The following is a 17113-nucleotide window of genomic DNA, read 5'->3' as shown; positions in this document are numbered from 1 at the left end:
CAAATTATATGAGCCTAGGTTAAGTCAAACTGAAGTTATCGCGTTTACAAGGAAAAGTTAACGGACAGACGGACACCGAGCGTGATACCATAATACGTCCCTTCTAGACGGGCGTATAAAAAATTGAGTGAAGATGTACTTCTAGATGTATGAAGATGGTTTGAAGATTAAATATGACCATCCATGCCAGTTTCTTCAAATTATAAGTGCATGATGCACAACGTCAGCAGCTAAAGCAAGACAAAATCATTGCGAGAGCTATTAGCACACAATGAGGCTGTTCTCACTACGTTCCTAAAACTAGTTTACTGGGAACCGGTTCAGAAAGCCAGTTTGGAAGATCGCTTTGCTAGCGTTCTCACTTGATCACACGAAAGTGGTTTTCAAAATCACTTCACGTATAGCGCTCTTGTTGCTATGGAAACGCTCTCAGTGAGGAGACACCTTTCGCGCGAAATTCGAAACCGCAGCATAGGCATTCTACACCTGTCGTGTGGAGTAGCGCGCTCAAAATGTGCGAAGATCGCTTCCCGAAGAACGGTTGTGTCCTCACTTACGCTAAAACCACTTTTCCGATGCGAAGCGATCTTGAAAACTACATCGCGAGGTGGTCTTCCAAACTGGTTTGGAAGAGCGCTTCCAAGAGCGCTTCGACCGTTCTCACTTAGCGTTAAACTAGTTTCCACTAAACTAGTTTCCACTAAACTAGTTTAAGGAACTGAGTGAGAACAGCCTCTAAAGGTCATCAGGCTATGTTGACACTATTATTAGTATGCAGGCACAAACCCTAGTCTATTGAAACTTTATATAGAGATTTGAAAAAAAAGTACAACAAAAATTGTTCATAAAGACCGCCAAAGGGTGACAGGGAAATTGGTCTTTATGAGCAGATGGCTTTTATGGACAGGTTACTGATAATTTACAATGTAACAAATCCAAATGTGCCGTCTCTGGTATGGTCCATTTCTTCATAACAGACCAATTTTATATTACTGAAAGGAGATTTTATTAGCACATCCACACACAACCTTAGGATGCAATTACTAATTAGGCAAGGATTGTGTTTCTACTTTCAACACACTGTCAATTAAGGGCTCTTCACCAGCAGACTAATGAGCAATGCACACTCTTCCGAGCTTGATCACTGACAAAAAATAACAGTAAAAAACATGTATATGTAAGAATATACGAGGTCATATTTTCATTTAAACACATGTATCTACATTACATATCACTGAAACAATGAAGACTGATTGATAATGTTGCACATGTAGACAGGGTAATTAAGCTTTGGCTCATATGGCTTCAAGAGGAATCATCAGGTGCATGATGGCGACGTCACCAACAATGATGATGTTGAAGATGACGATGATGATGATGGTGGTGATAATGATGATAATGATGATGATGGTGATGATGATAATGATGATGATGATGATGATGATGATGATGATGATAATGATGTTGAAGATGACGATGATAATGATGATGATGATGATGATAATGATGATGATGATGATGATGATATGACAATGATGATGATGATGATGTGACAATGATAATGAAGATGATGATTATTATGATGGTGATTATGATGGTGATGATGATGATGATGTTGGTGGTGATGATGGTGGTCAAGATGGTGGTGATGATAACGATGATGATCACAATGAGTCTTGATGATGATGATGATAATAATTATAATGGTGGTGGTGGATGGGGTGGTGGTGGTGATGATGGTGGTGATGATGATGGTGATGATGAGTCCTGTTGACGATGATGATGATGAATATGATGATGATAATAATTATGATGGTGGTGGTGGATTAGATGGTGGTGTTGACGATAGTGATGATCAATGATGATAATGATGGTAATAATGACCAGGGATTATCATAAATCATCAATAATGACAATTATTAATGCAATCAATGATGATCATGATGATCATAATGTTGAGTATTAAAAGCCACAGCCATTACGTTGATTAAAATTCAAGAAACTAGACTGCAGAGACATACCAATTACTTTCATCATGAAGAAGATAAAGAATGTAAAAGATGATGATTAATAAAGATGATTAATGATGATGACCATGATGATTAAAGTTGATCAAAGACAATGATTGTTAAGTGGTAATGATTATGATCAATGTTCATAAATGTGATAAATATGGTTTAAGAACAATTGTCCTCATCATTACAATTACAAAACTTAATTCCCTGAAGCCAGATTACACCTACCGAATACTTTTCATGTTCAAGGTACTCCATGACTCGTCTCAGCCCGTCAGAAGACGGCTGTCCCATGCCATACACAGGGTATCCTCCATGAGCTTTACGAAAGTTTGGCGCTCCATACTTAGCCGTCGTGTTTAGTTCATCCATGTCTTTGAAATGGTCAGCAACCATGAAATATTTTTCCTGAAGGCAAGACACGACATCAGAAAATAAAATACAAAGTAATGTTAAATTCACAGAATACACTGCATTAATTTCAAGATAGAAAATGGATATCAAAGTCAAAATACTAGTAAGCTGTGAGAATTTCATTTCTGGTTTATCGAAACTTGTGACTATTGGGTCATTAAGCTACAAGTATCAGATCCCTGTTTCACAAAACTTCAGTCTTTGGATTTTTGGATCCTCAGAGCGATGCAGATTTCAAACCTTCTTCTACATTTGGTCCGTCAAACATTATACATACAGTGTACACTATCAATGCTATAGTGTCCTTTTTATTTTAAAGGCAAACTACACATCCTCAACAAAGATAAAATAGAGAAAAATCAATCAAACAAACAACACTGAATAATTTCATCACAAATGCTTTTTAGTTTTCAAAGTTTCACTTGATGTGACGAAACAGTTATATGCACATTTTGGTCAGTATGCAAATGAGGGGAACAAACTGAAGACATCCCCCACTCACATAGCTTCTGTAAAATGTTTTAATTCTGTCCTCATTATAATGTGACCTACATGTAAGGTTTGATTCAAACCTAAACATATAGAGTGGAATTGTTATTATCTTTAATTAAAGGAGAATGAAACCCTTGAAACCAGCTGAATCCATATCAAAGAGAAAATTCAAATAAACATATTGTTGAAAGTTTGAGGAAGATTGAGTGAATAATAAGAAAGTTATGAGCATTTGAATATTGAGATCACTAATGCCATGTAGATCCTCCCATTGGCAATGCGACCAAGATCTGTGATGTCACACACGTACAACTCCCTCATTACCTTAGTACTTATTTCACTTATATTCTCACTTTTATAGAGTCTATCACAAGGTGAGGTGTTCTTTTTATGAGAGGACAAGTATAGAGGTTTCACAACATTATATCATTGACGAATCGTTTGTCATATGATTAGAATGAGCAAAAAGAGATGTTTTGGGGTATATTTTCAGTGTCCAAAAGGGGAGAGTTGTTCATCTGTGACACCATAGATCTTGGTCGCATTGCCAATAGGAGGATCTCCATAGCATTAGTGATCTCGACATTCAAATGCTCATAACTCTTCTATTGCTAGTCCTATTTTACTCAAACTTTTGTTGATCTTATTCTTTGATTTTTCTGCTTTCACAAAAGCTAACTTGCTCCAAGAGTTTCATTCTCCTTTAACTTTAAAAAAAATGGCAGTATTCTTTGTCTCTTTCACTATGATTCTCTCTCTCTCTCTCTCTAAGTTCTATCATTTGCTGTTCACATGGCAATTCATATGCTGGTAATTGTAAATGTGTTCTTCATGCAAACACAACACCTCTTTAATAGGGAAAGCATTATTCATAATTTAAAAGAAAAAATAGATGATACAAAAAGAAAGTTTGTATTAAACAGACTGGAAAAAACGTTCAAAACCATGGGCATTATGAGTGCCTTCAATTCATGTGAGCTGAGACACTAGCAGAGCATGAAAGAAGTCCAAGCCAAGACTTTGATTAACCATGGACCTACTGCGTGGGTTAACCAAGGCGCAGGCAGATCCACCTACTGGTTAACCACCGCATCTTGAAAGGACAATAGGCATATTCAGACTGCCTCCATCACCACCAAAGCAATAAATCACAAGAACTTGTTCATACCTTAAAATTTCCAATACTTATTACCACATTCACCCAAAGCAGACCCTTTCAAGGTAAAATCTCAAAGTTACAGGTATCTGCCTTATGGTCTGCTAAGCGGACAAGCCAAGCGATTTAAAATTGCTACCTCAGCAGCCACCCACGGTGCCCATGCGATGCCCCACTACAGGCTGGGCTGAGAAGGTTCCCATAATGTACGTTCACACAGCCAAAATACCTGCACCTTGGAAAGTCCCTGCAAATAGTTCTTGTAAAGTTGACAAGTAGGGCCTACCTGCTACTTAGCTGGTATTTTCTTTCAAGAATATAACGACTCAAGTACTTAACTTTCAAACTGCCAAAAATACCTTGCATTTTCTTATCGGGGTAAGGATCAGAGACACCATTCTCACTACCTTCCTAAAACTCATTTACTGGAAATTAGTTTAACGTGTATTGGGAACGGTCGAAGCGATCTTGGTAGCAATCTTCCAAACCGGTTCAGAAAACCACCTTGTGGTGTAGTTTTCAAGATCAGTTTGCCTCATTAAACTGGTTTTAGCATAAGTGAGGACACAACCGTTCTCTGTGAAGCAATCTTTGCACATTTTGAGCGCGCTACTCCACACACTGTGAAGAATGCCTACGCTGCGGTTTCAAATTTTGCACGAAACATGTCACCCCACTGAGAGCGTTCCCATAGCAACAAGATCGCTTTACACGAAGTGATTTTGAAAACCACTTTCAGGTGATCAAATGGGAATGCTAGCAAAGCAATCTTCTAAACTGGTTTCCTGAACCGGTTTCCAGTAAACTAGTTTAAGAAACCATAATGAGAACGGTGTCAATGAATATACGGAATTCTTGAACGTGGAGGCAGTCTGAATACACCAAAGAAGGAATAGTGCATCTCGTGGTGCATCAGATGCATGAAAGTGAAGGATAATCTGATAGGCAAACATGCACCAACGAGCATAACTGTCACAACTAATAGGTAAAATTGATCGACAGCCACACAAACCCCTGTTTGATATTCTCTTTAAAGTTCATTTATCTACACGTAGTGTTCCTGTTTCTTGCTCATCTACATGTACATGTATTTTTCCTGCTATTCTCTCAGTTTTTTTTCTTGCATTCTGTTTTTATGAGTTTTTATGCAGTCTTTATTTGTCTATCAATGAAGCATGTATCCCTGTATCGTAAAAGGGTGGGGTACTTGCCTCACAGGAATTTTTTTTTTTTTTATTTAAAAAAAAAAATTTCCGGGGGCTACTTCACATCCACGACTTACTGCCTAAGTCTGACACATTGGATAAGCTTTTAACAGTACAATGAATGGGGATTTCCAGGGCTCCTTTTTTAGTTTCCACTGCTCTTTTGAGTATTTTGTGGGTTAAATTCCCCAGCCCCCATGTAATTTTCCCACTGTCATCTTACAAGGATGGCACTCTATTTTAGTTTTTTAAAAGCAAAAATTTATAGTTTTGTTGTGAAAGGTGAACTTTACATGAGGATTATCAAATATCAGAAAATGGGAAAATTCATAAACAATTCAATTAAGATTCAAACAAAGTAAAATTAAAAAAATACAAATTGTTTGTTTTGTTCCTCAAAATAGTGAGAGAAGATGGCTATATCCAAATGAGCTGGATGATGTCAACTTAAGTTTGTTTATTACAAGAAAATTCATTTTCTGCTAACAGGATTTGGAAAGTCTTGATTCAAGTTATATAATTCTTGTACTCTAATGGCTTACGTCAATATAATAGAGGTTTTAACTTTTTTAAGCACATGAATGAAATTTGAGAGTAGGGGATTTTAGATAAAATAAAACTAGATGAATTCTCTTCTGGATGCAGTCACAATTTATTCCTGGCCAATTAACAGATGAGATATGTATGACTCACCTAACATCTGAAAGTTTCTAATAGCCTGTGATCTAAAATGAAAATGCACATTTTCACTAAGATGTTTTGGCAAAAAAGAGTGGAAAATATTCAAAATGATTTCCTGCAAGAAAATTTGTATTGTCCTGGAGTTATTTTTGTTCATTTTCTTGTTTGAAAACTTCATCGCAATAACATACATAGCTTAGTATTTGCAACACACATGAGATTAATCAGAGATTAAGTAGTCTCATTGGTCCAATTAAATCTAAAAAGACTAGCTCAAATACGAACAGCACAAACATCATCACACAATTTCCTGCTTCGCCTCTGACTCTGAATTTGATTTTGACTTTGTTTTTTAACCTTTTTTTTCACTTAAAACATGAATCAGAGTAGATATCACTTTTATGAATAGAATTTGTAAACAAACATTTGTCATCTTCCTGACAAATAATTATTTGAAAGCATGTAATTTTGAAAGCTAAAATTTTAGCTTTGATTATCATGGAGTCAGGGTGGGAAGTGACACCATGTTATGAATAAATAGATAAAATGTGCATACATGTGTACTAACAGGATCAACCCAAACACTGATTAAAGGGATGGTCCGGGCTGAAAATATTTATATCTTAATACATAGAGTAGAATTCACTGAGCAAAATGCCGAAAATTTGATCAAAATTGGATAACAAATAATAAAGTTATTTAAGTTTAAAGTTTGGCAATATTTTGTGAAAACAGTTGTCATGGATATTCATTAGGTGGGCTGATGATGTCACATCCCCACTTTCCGTTTTCTTATGTTATTACATAAAATCATAATTTCAATTTTTTCATTATTTCATACTTGTGTGAATAATATGTCTCATTATAATGAAATAAGTTGCAACAATAACTATCTAATGCACTAAATCAGTTGTCAATCCAATTTTTCTAGTTCTTGGAGGAAAAAAATTTGAATAAACCTAATTTCATATAATAAAATACAAAAGAACAAGTGGGGATGTGACATCATCAGTCCACCTAATGGATATTCATGACGAATGTTTTCACAAAATATTGCCAAACTTTAAACTTAAATAACTTTATTATTTGTTCTCCGATTTTGATGAAACTTTCGGCATTTTGCTCAGTGAATTCTACTCTATTTATTGAGCTATAAATACTTTCAGCCCGGACCATCCCTTTAACTACTGAGAATATTCCTCTCTCAATGAGTATCCAGTCTCTTTAATGGCGTAGATTCAATCCCACTCTGTTGACTTCTGAGGAAGCTCTCCTCGATTTGAGTAAATAGTCATTTCAATAGCAACAACTATCCCACTGCTGCCACCATAAATAAGGAGATGCTAGAACATTTTTGGATGCTCCTTTATCAAGAATCCTTGAAGACTGTATATATCAGACTGCAAAATCAATACATTCTGCCCTACACATAAAAAATATTTTACTTCATTTTTATACAGTCCAAAGTTGTATATTAATTCATATTCATATTCCAGTGTATTGGCAATAAGGTGGGCGGCCTCTGAATAAGTGGTATTGGCAGATGTGAGAGTAGTGTAGATGCGTGTAGCAGAATACCAGTTACATAAAAAAAATCTATAGGGTAGAGGCTGAGGGGTCTATTTGTTGTAAAAAAAATCTTTTAAAGCAACTTTATGTTTAACGCAGACCCACTCTTATGTTTTTGCCCAGTTTTCCTACTCAAAATAAATGAAAATCTTGAACAAGAAGCACATATCATGGGTTAACCTTTTGACTACCAAATTCTGTAATTTTCTTAGACTTTGTACATGGACCACCCGGTTCCAGTAAGCAATGGGTTAATATGATGAGAAATTAACGAGAAAATTGCTACAATGGGAATTCTGTGGATATTTATTTACAAAAATAAAATAAAGTTAAATGAAATGTACATTTACCTGTATCAAATTGTGTTCGGGCATCCCCTTCTTGATGGCCCCTACAACAGACATCTGCTTCTCTGCAAGGAACAGACACTGGTACTCCTCAAAACAGTCTTTACTGATAACAATAGGAGCCACATCATTACAAATCACATTTTGTCCTTTCCACTTCTCTCTATCCACCGATACGTTGAGGGAATTCTTTCTGTCTTCTTCTGTGTCAAGGTGCTGGCGCATGGAATTGCGCTGGTTCTGGGCATATTCGGGGGAGGGTGAGCGGGAGGATGCACTGCTTGCTCCTGTCCCCATGGTGATGTTGCTCCGTCTCAGCGATGCAATCTAATGGGATCTGCAAGAAGAATGTACAGTCATGTTAGAACTTTAAGGAATCCATGAGCAGCAGCAATCACTTTGAATTCAAGGTGACTAATGGCATTCAAACAATATTCAAGATTACATGTACACTGTATACATGGTATGGTCAACAATCTTTTTGTTTGGTTGCTCCTGCGAGAATAAGCCAGTTCGTAGTTCCATTCTGCGCATGATCAGAGAAAGGTCATTGGTACTAAGTGACATGGTGGTTTAAAAATTTAAATTTGAGCACCAACTTTGATGTCTTGATTATTCATATATTCTTTTGAATGTGTGTTTCATTCACATCCACAAAGAACATCAATGCGTCCACGAACGACTGGTACAGTGTATTTCACAGTTTGCCAAGTACATTGTACAGCATGCTATAATATGCATTCAAAGTAGAAATACAACACCTTAATGGAGTGCTCACTGGTGTGTCTATTCAATTTATCCATCCTGCTATGTAAGGCATGCATACGTAATATCTTACTTTGAAATCTGCCTATCATAATGAAATAAATGAAAGGTCATTTGACCAAAATTGTCCATGAAGTAACTAAGAACTGGTCTATTGCTTCAGGCTTTACAATGCATTTCATCTAAGATATATAATTAGGGTTAAGGTTGCAATAGGGTTTTATGTAAGGAATGGTTGAAATGTTTAATCTAGGGTTGAGGTTACTTACTGCCCTTTCACATGGTAAAAAAAATGGTAATTTGAATGATGATTCGAGTGAAAAATAAGGCTAATGATGATATTTAGCACGTGTGAAACCAAACTAGAATCACAAACGCTAATCACAATCACGAATTCATATTCTACTCCAGAGGTGAATTCAAGTTCAGTTTCACTCAAATTACGGTACAAATTTTCCGTATAAAAGGTCTGATGATCACGTGTGAAAAGGCCCTTATTCGATTAGCGTGTGAAATTTATAGCGAAGAAACTGTCGCTGGAGCAAATGTCATGAAACCTTTTGTTCACCCAATACAGTGTAATTGACAGTACTAAAGGCTCGGTCCCACTGCACTTACGGATGCAGAGGATGTAAAACGGAAAAGAATCTTGCCATCCATTGGAAAAGGTTTTGTATCTGTTGTGTACTAATCTTTGCATACGTGTTTCATACGCTCTATATCCAACCCTCCACTGTGATTTCATTGTTCGCCCATTTTGTCCGTCCATTGCCTGGAGCAGATGAAAACGGATGGAAATATTGCTTGTCCGCTGTATCCGTTTTATGAATACATTTTGTGTCTTGCAGCCAGTTAGACCAGGCCTTAAAGGACAAGTCCACCCCAACAGTAAGTTGACTTGAATAAAAAGAGAAAAATCCAACAATTACAGTGTCTGACAATTTCATCTAAATCGATGTAAAATAAGAAAGTTATGACATTTTTAAGTTTTGCTTAATTTCACAGAACAGTTATATTCACATCCTGGTCGGTATGCTAATGAGGGAACTGATGTCATCATTCACTCACTATTTATTTTGTATTTTATTATAAGAAATAGTCAAATTTTCTCCCTGTTGTCCTATGAAACAAAGTTTTATTCCTCCCTGAACATGTGGTATTACCATTGTTTTAACATTTTATGGCTCAGTCAAGTTGGTCAATATTGTCAAATCTGTAAAAATTGAAATATTGTATAATTTAAACAATAAAAAACAAAAGTAATAGTGAGCGAGTGACATCATCGACTCTCTAATTTGCATGCCAGTGCCACTTAGTTGTACATATAACTGTTTTGTGAAAAATAAGCAAAACTTTAAAATTGTTGTAACTTTCTTATTTTACATCCGATTTTGATGAAATTTTCAGCGTTATGCTTGTTTAATTTTTCTCTATTGATTGAAATTAACATTTTTGGGGGATGGACTTGACCTTTGAGCAAGTACTGCACACTTAATAAAGCACAGGTCTGCCTATAGTATAAAAGGGTGCCAAGACATTTGCTCCAGTGACAATTGCTCCACTGTGAAATCCACACACTAATGGAATAGTCAACTTCAACCCTGGATTTAACACTATACCCTATCCTAAACCTAAAGAAAAACCCTTTTGAAACCCTAACCCCATCTTAGACGAAATAAAGCCCAGAGCAATCGTCACAGGAGCAAATGTTGTGTCATTGTATAAAGAACACCTTTCATACTCCTTTCGGCAAAGCTCTTCTCAATACACCTACATGTACAAAGTAGTTGTAGGTATCATGAACAGCACATATTTTCAACTTGTATGTTAAACACTATTATATACTAGTGAGTAAGCTCCATGTAGTTAAAGCCAATTCTCATTCAGACATTGCATGTATGTAGGCCTATATGCAGTTGAAAGTATTGGCCTAAAAGCTAAATAATTATTGAAACAGATCATTCATAATTTGATGAAGTTAAAATTATCAGGGAACTTGTTCATTGAAAGTACAACCATCAAGTAAAGTAATTCTAATTCTCAAAACATTCACCTTTTCCTAATTAGAAAGTAAAAAGGGGCCTATGCTTTCGATCCTAGCAGAATCTTCGTCGGAGGCAAAACAGAATTCTACAGTGCCTCAATAAGTCTGGAAGTTTTTCACTCATTTAAAAGGATGCTCCGGGCTGAAAATATTTAATAAATAAGAGTAAAATTCACAGAGCAAAATGCTGAAAATGTCATCAAAATCGGATGACAAATAACAAAGTTATTGAATTTTAAGGTTTAGCAATATTTTGTGAAAGTAGTTATATGCACATCATCATGAATATTCATTAGGTGGGCTAATAATGTCACATCCCCACTTTCCTTTTTCTTACATTATTACATTGTTTCATTTTTTCATACATGTGTGAACAATGTGTCTCCTTTATAATGAAATAAGCTGCAGCAATAAACATCTAATGCATTAAATCAGTTGTTACTCCAATTTTTTTCAGTTCTTGGTAAAAACGATTTGAATAAACCTAACTTCATATAATAAAATACAAAAGAACAAGTGGGGATATGACATCATCGATTTTCTCACTAAATATTCATGAATAACTGTTTCACCAGAAAAAATGCTTATCTTTAAAATGCCATAACTTTAATTCCTTGTCTGATTTTGATCAAGTTTTCAGTGTTTTGTTTGTCTGATTTTTCTTTATCTGTTTAAACTGCATTATTTTCAGCCTGGAGCGTCCCTTTAAAGAGATACACCTGGCTAAAAATTACAAATAAATAAATATGGAAAAAATAAAACACCACGCAAACTTCTAAAAATTTCATCAAAATTTTCATCAAGAATATAATGAAACAATGTCCTTCTTTAATTTTTTTAAAGGAAAATGTAAATCATACCTGTTAAAATAATCATACTTCTCAATGAATAAGCTTGCCTGCTATACATGTTCCATGTTTTTACTTTTTTTTAAATTGTTGTTTTGTTCTACCAGTCTGACTTTTAATTTCATCAATTTATTTTTGAACATTTAAGTGTGAAAGAAGAAATATTTAGATTTTTCCTCAGACTGTAACATAAAAAAATGGGTTCACTAATTAACATTAATTTTTAAATGAAATCTTCTTTATTGTTTAATAAAAAAAAACTGATATTTTTCATAATGAAATGGCAAGTGGGTGTCATCACCAATTATTAGCATATCACCTATTTTGTGCACAAAGCTGTTACCTGTATGTTTGCTAAATACAGTAAAAGTTTCAGATGTGAATAACTTTCTAAAATTAAATCTGACATTGATGCTTCCTTGATTTTTCTAAACCCATGCAAATCTACTTGTGTTGGGTGGAGGTGACATTTAATAGCGGGTGTTAACCCAAATACGGAGTCAGATGGAGTTTCAGGCAAAATCCTTCATAATGAGACGCCTTTGCTTTGATCAACATTAGGAATCACGTTCATATGGTCATCAAAAGATTTGGTCCATTGAGCAAATGAATTACTTGTTACTTTACACTCGATATATAGAGCATTGCCTTTGTTTTCAATATTAATACCCGTAATAATCATGCAATATGAAAGAGCAATTAAACCGGTAGTCATGGGTATCCATGCATAAGACAATCATATCATTCTGTGATAATCTAGTGTTGAATGCACTTACTATTTGATTCCCCGCATCTGAGAAACAAGTCGCTAATTCAGAACATGTAATATCCTTAATCACCAAGAATCACACTACATGCTTTACGTTCAAGCATAAAGATCTCACGATATCTGCCTTGCTCCACTTCTTCAGAGACTGATTATATTCGCAAAGGTAGAAATGTAATAGTTCCAGCGGTCGAACATAGATATCGCACTGCTCTCTCTCCCTCTCTCTCTCCTCTCTCTCTATTTATCTCGTACTTCCTTTCTCCGTTTAATGCAGGAGAGAGAAACCTTTGAGACATCACACCAACGAGAAATCATCAGTCCACACACACACACACACACGGCTGTCAATTCAACCTTACCGCTAGCGCACCAAGGTAATGCACTGTTGGAACCGTTCACAAGCTGCTAAATGAGTGTGTAAACATCTTGCAAATATTCCATCCATGTTGGTCACCACCACACAGTGCAGAGCCAGCCTCATCAATCCATGCTTAGCAATCATGCGGCACATTAGTTTCTTCATACGCCTCAAAGCAAATCACAAAAGCTCCCAGCTCTAAGGTTGCCATGGTGATACTTTCCCTGTATATATATATGGCACATGAGATCTTCTGTGCTAATGCACTTGCTAACGGAAGGATTAAAAAAAAAGGGTTTCTGCACCGAGACTGAGAAGTGCAGGAGTTTGTCTTGACTTGCAGCAACGAAAATAACAAACATAGCGACATGGCTTACACATATATGTACTCACATACATGTAGTATGGAAACATACATGCAATAAACCTCTGTTGCCAATGACTGTTAAGATATTTCACTAATTAACAATCAAAATGAAAATCTACACTGCACACTTTTGCGGGAGCTAAATTTTCGCAAGGAAAAAACATTATTTGCAAAAGTATTATTGTTCAAATAATAGTCCATTATCAGTATTTTAACTAGCTAGTTTCTACTGTGTTTCCTGTTTTCTCAATGTTATGTTAAAGACAGAGTCCATGCCATCAACAAATTAATTTCACCAAACAAAGGAATACCAGACAAGCAGAGCACTGAAAATGTCATCAAAGTCTGATGAAAAATAAGAAAGCTACATGTAGCATCCCATGTTGAAGTTTCCCTTATTTTCACACAACAGTATACACATCCTAGTCAGTATGCATGCGAATGAGGGTGCTAAAATATCACAGTCACTATTTCTTTTGTATCAAATTATTTGAGTTAATATGCACTCTAGTGGCATCTGAATGCAAACGGTTAATTAGTGTGGAAAAAGTCCGAAAAACAGTATTTTTTTAGAGACTTCATTCTTAAAAATCTAAAGCAATAACCTCATTTCATGACTCTACTGTATTTCTGTGTTATGAATTACGATTTACAAAGTATAATTCTGTTTAAATCTCATGTTAAAATAATAATATTCTGAACCCTATAATATAAACCAAACTATAACTGAAACTGAAACTTTACAAAGACAACATAGATTAATCCGGGGGAGGGGTGGCCACTTCCATTGACGAGTGGATACCATGCGTGACCAAAAAAACATGTAAAAAGGATATCTTTTTCAAGATAGGGCACGTTATGTATGTAACGTATTAAGGGTGTCAAAAACACTAAAATGACGAAAAAAGGGTATATTTCGCTAAGAAAACTACGTGTTTACGATCCAATTTGCGAGGGTATAAAAAGACTACTTTATAAAGGATGTACTTTTTACCCCAACACTACGTGTTTAGGGTCCCATTTGAGCGAGGTGTGTACTTAATCCAATGAAAGTAAAGCCCGGGGGGGCCACTTACATTGACGAGTGGATACCATGCGCGACCAAAAAAACAAGTAAAAAGGATGTCTTTTTCAAGATAGGGCACGTTACGTACGTAACGTGATAAGGGTGTCAAAGACACTAAAATAATGAAAAAAGGGTATCTATTTCGCTAGGAAAGCTACGTGTTTAGGGTCAAATTTGCGGGGATAAAACAAAATTAAAATGTTGTATAAAGGATGTCCTTTTTGCCCCAACACTACGTGTTTAGAGTCCCGATTTGCGCGAGGTGAGGAAGATGGGGTCGTACTATAAACCAAATGGTGTGTAAATTAGGTAAACTACGACCGACGGACCCGTGACACAACAATAAAATATCGCTGTACTTGTTTAGGGGTTCATTTCAGGGAATACTTGCCAAGAGTATAGTTTTGTTTCCAATACTTTTTAAGGGTAGGGTTTGAGACGCCAATACTTATACTTGTTAAGGGGTGCATTTTCAGAACATGGAAAATATGTGTTTAGGTAGACCAAAAGCTTCAGTCTCTGTATTTTGGTTGTTCCGCTGAACTACGTTGGCTCCACTCACCATACATAGACTGAAGGGGATGGGGCCCCGTACCTACAGCCAACGTATAGTGAACTAGCGTTTTATAGATCGCGATTTAAAACTGTTTTTTAAGCAAAATTGAAAGTTTCATGGTTTCCATTATCAGGGAAATATATATAACTTAAGTAATTGCATACCTTGGGCCGGAGTTATTGAAAAAAATCCTCTGGATGATTGAGAAATCTGTCATCTAAGACATTTTCACCTGACCTGACGGTTTTTCTTGCAAGTTGCCATCTTGAATGACGTCATTGTCGTTATTAACTTAATGTCTCGAATCGATATATCGCGATTATAACTAGTACTCGTACTAGTATAACTAGTATCGTTTATCTTCGGTTTCGTTCGCATATGGAGCAGATCGTATAATATCGAAAGCAATATCGATATCACATTCGTGATTGTTGACGTTCGTTTGTAAATATTTTATAGTTTGGCTGCCATTTTGACCATTTTTATCGTGTTCAACCCAATTAAACATCGGTAAAGTATATTTTTCATGCCTTTTTCATCTATATCGTTTAAAGTATTGAAATGTTGGAATATCATCAATTAAAAGTTTGTTGTTTATACATCCTTAGATTGTAAATTCGATGTGTAAAATTACATCAAACTTTGGACTGTGAATTGACAAAAGGGAGGGAATGAGAACACATGCGAGCCCACACGTACACCCTACCGTCGGTAAATGGGGATTACAGTAAAATGTCAGAAATTGTTGAATAAATCCCCAGAAACGACGGTTATTCCTGTCTAGTGTTTAGGGTGCTTTTTGAGACCCCGTGGTCGCGCATGGTATCCACTTGTCAATGGAAGTGGCCCCCCCAGGAAGTAAAGGTAAATCCGATGTCAGTGATCAGGTCCGTGACAGAACAATTAAGATATTGTTGTACTCGTTTAGGGGGTCAATTCAGGGAGTACTCGTCAAGGGTACCATTTTGTTTCCAATACTTCCTAAGGGTAGGGTTTCACACGCCAATACTTGTTAAGGGGTGCATTTTCAGAACAAGGAAAATACTTGTTTAGGGTGCTTTTCAAAACCCCATGGTCACGCATGGTATCCACTCGTCAATGGAGGTGCCCCCCCCCCCTCCCCCGGGAGATCTAGACAAAGTAAAAACAAAATCATCCAATAAGTATGACATACAGCAGACCCAGGCCTAAATTTACACTAAATTGAATAATGAATTTGGCCAAGTTTCTGTATTGAATTTAGACCGGATATACAAAAATCGCAAGTAAATTGTATCAATATTTCAAGTGTCACATAATAGAATAAAATGATAAAGAACTATAGGGTGATTCCATACGTGTCGTACGGGACATTTAGAGAACATTTGACAGTTTTTTTACAAGAAAAACAAAAAATATTCCAGTAACTGAAGGTGATCATCAAGTACTACCAGAGTGTTAGGAAAACCAAGACTTAACATGACTTGAATTCACATCCTGTATAACACAGATTTAAAATAGTAATGTGTCGTACGGACGCAGAAAAAGTGGCTTTTTTAGAAACCTCAAGTTTGTACTCTAAAGTCTGTGAGTTGGACAGATAATTTTCATACATATGTAGAAACTGAACTCAAATTGATATTCAATTTATATCCAAGAACAAACAATTCTATGAAAGAAAGCAAAATAAACATTCATGAATAAATAAAGCAAATTACAATTTTCGAGAACATTGTGGCGTACGGGAAACTCAAAATGTGTCATACGGGACATCTCTAAATTGAAGCCAACCTTTTTTACTTTATGTCTCTTTGACTTCTTCAATCACTTTATTTGGCTGATGATAATGATAATCCTATCAAACTAAAGACATTAATTATGTTAGGAACCGCTATTGGCTGAATATTTCTGTCAATATATCATACACAAAATAATGTGTCGTACGCTACGGGACACTTGTGTGACGTATGGGACACTTTTTTTTAAAGCAGGTATTTCTGCATTTATTAATAAATCAAAATTACAAATTTATAACAATGATATAAAATAAAACATACATAATAATTAAGTTTAATACAAAGGTGACAATTGAATAGTAGTTAAGTAGATATAAACATAATTCATGTAAACAATAACAAATAAATTTAAATGCAGAGGCCAGCTATCGTAAGCTGAAAGCTTGAAATAATAGCAGCGTTGAACAAGCACTTGCGTGTTGTACTGGACAGCCTGAATACAACAATGAACTTTTTATCAATCAGAAGGGGAGCATTGCCCCTAAATTCTTCCTTTTTAATGAAAAGCCTTTTAATAAGTAGTCATTCAGGACAATATAATTAAGTAACCTCAATATTTATACAATCGGGAGCAATATATTAATTATTATCGTTTTTTCATGATGGGAAATGTACAATGGTTTACAGCATTGTACGAGCTGAAAAACTTGAGGTTTTGTGTGAAGTTATATTTTAGTGAATTAATT

At 35.7% G+C, this 17113-nt stretch overlaps 1 protein-coding gene across 1 annotated transcript in view; it reads right to left on the bottom strand.

The window, feature by feature from the left end:
• The window catches only part of LOC129282138 (paladin-like), a 65085-nt gene that overhangs the window by 37616 nt on the left and 10356 nt on the right, over window positions 1-17113 (bottom strand). The window contains exons 2-3 of the mRNA XM_064112724.1: window positions 7883-8216; window positions 2244-2423 (exon numbers count right to left, since the gene is read on the bottom strand). Coding sequence (XP_063968794.1) covers window positions 2244-2423; window positions 7883-8176 — 474 coding nt within the window. The 5' untranslated portion in view covers window positions 8177-8216. The remainder of the gene's footprint in view (window positions 1-2243; window positions 2424-7882; window positions 8217-17113) is intronic.

Source organism: Lytechinus pictus, chromosome 18 (genome assembly GCF_037042905.1).
Source record: "Lytechinus pictus isolate F3 Inbred chromosome 18, Lp3.0, whole genome shotgun sequence".
Taxonomy (NCBI): Eukaryota; Metazoa; Echinodermata; class Echinoidea; order Temnopleuroida; family Toxopneustidae; genus Lytechinus; species Lytechinus pictus.
The sequence above is the reverse complement of the archived record's forward strand: the minus strand, read 5'-3'. Positions and strand labels throughout refer to the sequence as shown.